This window comes from Chiloscyllium plagiosum, chromosome 5 (assembly GCF_004010195.1).
Source record: "Chiloscyllium plagiosum isolate BGI_BamShark_2017 chromosome 5, ASM401019v2, whole genome shotgun sequence".
Lineage (NCBI taxonomy): Eukaryota > Metazoa > Chordata > Chondrichthyes > Orectolobiformes > Hemiscylliidae > Chiloscyllium > Chiloscyllium plagiosum.
Genome location: NC_057714.1, coordinates 29,733,766 through 29,739,765, shown reverse-complemented (window position 1 = coordinate 29,739,765; position 6,000 = coordinate 29,733,766). Strand labels below are relative to the sequence as shown.

The 6,000-nt window shown below is 39.5% G+C and overlaps 1 protein-coding gene across 1 annotated transcript in view; it reads right to left on the bottom strand.

Annotated features, from left to right (window-relative positions):
• LOC122550241 (dynein axonemal heavy chain 11-like) overlaps nucleotides 1-6,000 on the bottom strand; it is a 456,308-nt gene that overhangs the window by 101,313 nt on the left and 348,995 nt on the right. Inside the window, exon 72 of the mRNA XM_043690997.1 lies at nucleotides 2,820-2,968. Coding sequence (XP_043546932.1) covers nucleotides 2,820-2,968 — 149 coding nt within the window. The remainder of the gene's footprint in view (nucleotides 1-2,819; nucleotides 2,969-6,000) is intronic.

The following is a 6,000-nucleotide window of genomic DNA, read 5'->3' as shown; positions in this document are numbered from 1 at the left end:
CAGCCACCCGCCCCACCCCCCCCCAAATATCCCCCAGCCCCCCCCCCCCCCCCCCCCGCCCCGGCTCACAAGCCTCACTGCTGAATAAAGGGCTTATACCTGATACATCAATTCTCCTGCTTCTCAGATGCTGCCTGACCAGCTGGGCTTTTCCAGCACCACACTCTTCGACGCTGATCTCCAGCATCTGCAGTCCTCAACTTTCCCCAAGTTAGATTTGTAGAAGGCATTCACTGAAGTGCCACTTCAAAATTTATTGCAAAAAATAAAAGCTTGTGCTGTGCAGGGTAACCAATTATTATGGATACAAACTTGTTAAGTCTACTCATAGCCAAGATAGATAGATTTTTAATCATTAAGGGAATCAAGGACTCTGGGGAAATGGCAGGAAAGTGGAGTTGAAGACCATCAGAACAGCTATGCTCTCATTGAATGTTTGAGCAAATGTAATGAGCTGAATAGCCTTCTGCAGCTATTATGTCTGACAATCTTATGGATAGAAGATTGGCTAGTGAACAGGAAACAAAAAGGGGGCTAAATGGATCTGCCTCAAATTGGCATGATGCAATGAGTGGTGTACCATGGAATGAGTGCTGTAATCACAACTATTCACAATTTTTATAAATTACTTTGATGAAGGGATGGTTGTATGATTGTCAAATTTGCTGACAAAATGACAGGCCAACTGAAAAAAAGATAGGTAGGAAGTTAAGCTCTGAAGAGGACATAAGGCGGTTACAAAAAGATAGAGATAGGTTAAATAAATGGGCAAAGATCTGGCAAATGGAGTGTAATGTGGTCAAGTGTGAAGCTGCCCATTTGGGCAGAAAGAATGTTAAAAAAATGCATATTATTAAAGCTAATAGAATGTTATTGTTAATTTGAATGGAATTGAATGCAAAGATAGGTACGTTATATTTCAAATATACAGGGTACAGGTGAGACTACTTCTGGTGCATTGTGTAAAGTGTAGTTACCTTATTTAAGGAATTGGAAACATTTCAGAGAGAATTTACCTTATACCTGGAATGGGTGGGTGTCTTATGAGGAAAGGTTAGACAGGCTATTCACAGAGTTTGGAAGAGAAAGAGGTCACTTGTATGAAACATACAAGAGGAATCTTAACAGGATAGATGTGGAAAGGCTGCTTCCTCTTTCCCAGAATTACACATCACTGTTTTAAAGCAAGGAATCACCCATTTAAAATGGCAATGAGGCAAAGTATTATCCCATCTGGAGTGTTTGGAATTCTCTTCCAAGAAAGGTGGTGGAAGCGAAGTCTTTGAATATTTTTAAGGTAGAGATGGAGGAAATTCTGGGTGATGAAAAGAGTGAAAGGTTATCAAGGGAATGCAGGAATGTGGTTTGGAGGCTGTGTTCAGATCAGCCGTTATCTTAATAATCGGCTGAGCAGGCTGAAGGGGTTGAATGGTCTCCTCTTGCACCTTCTTCATACGATCCATTTGGAATGTAAGAACAATGCAACATTTTTAACATTTAATAGATTGCTACACCCTTTAGACTTTGGACACTGAGATAATCGGCTTGGAACATTTACAGCTTGTGGTGTAGTAAATCCTATTAAACAGGGTGAATCAAAAATAGCAGGCACAATGATAGTCATGACATTTAATAAAGAATTTGCCTAAACTTTGTAAACATTATAATAGTTTTGAAGTTTTCTAGAATTTAACTAATGGTTCCACTTCTTCCGTTTTCTTGATAATCCTTTCAAAGTGCCTTTCCAGTGCATGTGGCTTAGAAAATAACAACTAGGAGCAGGAGCAGGCCATCTGGTCCTTCGAGCCTGCTCCGCCATTCAATAAGATCATGGCTGATCTTTTTGTGACCTCATATCCAATTACCCATCCTCTCACCATAACCCTTAATTCCTTTATCGTTCAAAAAATTATCTATCTTAGCTTCAAAAACATTCAATGAGGAAGCCTCAACTACTTCACTGGGCATGGAATTCCACAGATCCACAACCCTCTGGGTAAAGACGTTCATTCTCAATTTGGCCCTAAATCTCCTCCTCCTAATTTTGAGGCTATGCCCTCTTGTCCTAGTTGCACCTGCCAGTAGAAACATCCTGTCTACTTCTATCTTATCTATTCCCTTCATAATTTTGAATGTTTCTAAATTCCCTCATTCTTCTAAATCCAAGTGAATGTAATCCCAGTCTACTCAGTCTCTATTTATATGCCAACCACTTCAACTCTGGAATCAACCTAGTGAACCTCCTCTGTACCCTCCCTCTAGTGCCAGTACATCCTTTCTCAAGTAAGGAGACCAAAAGTGCATGCAGTACGCCAGGTGTGGCCTCACCAGCACCCTGTACAGCTGGAAAATAACCTCCCTGCTTTGAAACTCAATCCCTTTCGCACTGAAGGATGAAGTTCCATTTACCTTCCTAATTACCTGTTGCATCTGCAGACCAACCTTCTGTGATTCATGCACAAGGTCACCCAGGTCCCTCTGCACAGCAGCATACTACAATTTTTACCATTTAAATAATAGCCCTATTTACTGTTATTTCTACCAAAATGATGACTTCACATTTATTAACATTGTACTCCACCTACCAGACCTTTGCCCACTCACTTAAATATTGATGTCCCTTTGCAAAGTTTCACAGTCCTCTTTCTAAGAAGACTCAATCTAAACTTAAAGCCACTCAGACTCACAGATCATAACATTTTGGAAGTTTTAAATTAAGTTTATCTTAAAGCTGCCGGAGGTCAATCACACACACTTGGATGAATATTTTTAAAGTTAATGAGTAAAACTAAAGGATTCAGTAGCAAAACGATTCATACCGAGTGATTCAACATTTTTCAGAGGATCAACACCGGGGGACAAGATAAAAAATATGGGAGTAGCTGGGTTACTTTCTTCAAATGACTTTGCAAAGTCGATTCGTAGACTATCGACATATGCTGTTCCTAATTTTTCTTCAACAAAATTCCTGTAACACAACAAAAGGAAGAGTTTATATTAATGATTCAAGTTGCGTCACTATTTTTGACTTGTATAATCTAGATTTGACAATAAATATATTTTATATTGATTTCATCATACGTTGAGAGTTTATTGCTTGCTGATGGTTTATCGTGTCAGCCAAAGAATGACATAAAATTCAGGTATCCTGAATAGTGACCCCAACAATCTGTGGAATGGGAAGAGTACTTCCCATCTTAAGAACCTGTATGTATATTCCTTCAGCTATTGCTAATGCCATCCAAGATTAGCAGGATCTAATGGCAAGGGTTTGTGGCAGTGGGCTACTCACGACTGGGACTTATCTGATACGGCTCCACATGGAAATGACTGGAAAGCCTGGCTAAACTGTGTGTGCCGAGGGGAGTAGAGGCCATCTCCTGCTTGCCAAGGGAGAGGCCTATTTGTGCTATTAAAAAAAATTCCATTCTTCATCTTCAGTATCCGATTCCAAAACTGCCTGTGATCTTCACTTTGGGTCTACGTCTACTCACTTGCTGGGTATAGCATCCAGCCTTCAGCCAAATTGCTAGAATTCCTGACTTACAAAATCTCTTTCTTTGCCAGCTCTCACATCAATTGGCCTGTTGAGGTCAGAGTTTCAAACTCCTTTAGTGCATTACAGGAACTTTTCTTCTATGGCAAACAAGGAATCTCCAGGAACAGAAACAGAAATTGCTGCAAAAGCTCAGCAGATCTGGCAACATCTGTGAAGAGAAATCAGAGTTAACATTTTGGGTTCAGTGACCTTTTCACTGGACTTGAAACATCAACTCTGACTTCTTTCTAGACATGTTGCCAGACCTGCTGAGATTTGCCAGCAATTTCTGTTTTTGTCTTTGTTTCAGATTTCCAGCATCCACAGGTCTTCCAGTTCTTTGTCAAGGAATTTTCTGGTCATGCTGTCATCTGTGTACTTAGGACAATTATAGGAAAATACTCTTCTGGAAAAGCTAAATACTACAGGCCTCGTCTCATATTGTATTAAAATATCTGAATGCTCACTGAAGGATGTGCTATTTAATTGGAGATAGTCTTAGCTACATATAATCAATGAGCATGGTTGTAGAAAATTGAATCACAGGGCTCTGACTAGTATTTGGAATCTAAATAATCAGTTAGCTTGCCTTATTAAACAGCATATTCAAGCCTCGAATTTGAAAGCACTACATGGGTACCCAAATAAAACATCAAAGTGTGAATACCTTTTTCTATTTTAGATCTTTTATAACCCTTTTACTTGTTCCTTAGCTCTGTTTTTATTAAAATCTTTACTAAAGTCACTGAAACTTGTCCTGGTAACTGTCAAAGATACAGATTTGTACTTACACAGGCAGAAGCATGCACGCACATACACTGATCAATTTTATGTCAGTAACAACAGTTAACATCACAGAACATTTCTAAAATTTGTTGGCACACAAGTATTGCGTGCTGCTGTTCATAAAACCTTTATATGTGGAACAGTCACAGACCCATGTCATAAATGCTACTTTATAAATAAATTAAACAAAACACACACACAGTAAGTCAAATAAAAATCCACTTTTCTGTAATTATAAACTTTACTAGAACAGAAGATCACTCTTCACCAGCACAAACTGTGATCATTCCCTCCAATCAACTTACTTAAAGATGGCAGCTTAGAAAATATAAATTGTGGCAAAACTCACTCACAGCTCATTTGTATGTTTCTACAGTATTGTGCAACTTTAATGCCATGCAATAAAAGGTTAAGCAACAACAAATTAGCACAGTTGCATTTGTTCTGTCCAACTTCAAGTTGAAATCATATTTGTACTTATTTGTTACCTGACATTCATAAAAAGCTCTACAAGGTTTCTTAAGAATCACCAACTCAAGCAAATAAAGAAGTGCAAAGATACTGAGTTTGATCTAACCAACGTATCGGTGTAGAGTGTACATTCTATTATTGGCACAGAATTTTTTAAAAATCTATTTCGCTGAAGCAAAAGTTGACCAGAATCAAATACCGGGTCTAAGTGTGTGAGAAATACTACTGGAATTGTTAAAGAGGGTCCTTGATGGCCTTTTTCCTTCGCATCCAAGCCCAGGGCAGGCTAACCTGCTTGGATTCTTCTTTGTTCCTGACTTCCTATTGCCGGCCTAAAAATTGTCACTGGGAGGGAAACGGCTTTGGCCATTTAAGGGCCTCAATGGTAGAAAAAGTGATCGGATTGTCTTAGGCTGTGCACTGTAAAATCACTGCCAGGCCAGGCCAGGGATAGGTACGCAGTGGAAATGATACCTGTGAAATATTACAGGCCATCCTGCCCACAATCCTGCTAACCAGAAACTGAAAGCCCTTACCCTGTGAAAGTAGCTTAACTGGCTTATCAATCAACAACTGTAAGTTTGAGCACAATTTCCACTGCTTACAGCAAATGTCTTTGAAAGGAAGTAAGTTACACATTAGATGTGATGCTTGGTGTAACATGGTCCATTTATGTGTTTGGATTCACTCACTCTTCCCCTTCCATCACCATATTGTTGCCTCACTATCCCTGTATTGAAATCTGCTCTTTAGCAAATTGTCCTAAATTTCTGATTTGAGGTGAAATAGGCTGAGGCTGGACAGCAGGTGCAATTATTCAGCTGAAGAATATCTGATGAATGCCTTTCAGTAATCCATCAGAATTGTGTTAGAAACACTATCACAGGCTGCTGCCACTGGACCTGGCAAGAGGACAAGTAGGCCATGAACTGAGACCCAGAGGTACCAAGAGGTGTTGAGTGCCATTGATGAGGTGAAATGAGCTGCAAACAACCTCCTGACACCTGATTTGGGAATACCTGATAAATACAGTGGATACAAAAACGAATAAACAAGTATTTCGGTTTTGAAGCACTGACATTCTTCACACTGCTGCACAAATCAAAGATGATGAAATGCAGTAGGTAGACTAATTCAAGATTAATGAACAACACAGCTGTTTCTGCCAGAATTGGACTAAGCATTGAAGATGCTTCAGTAACACA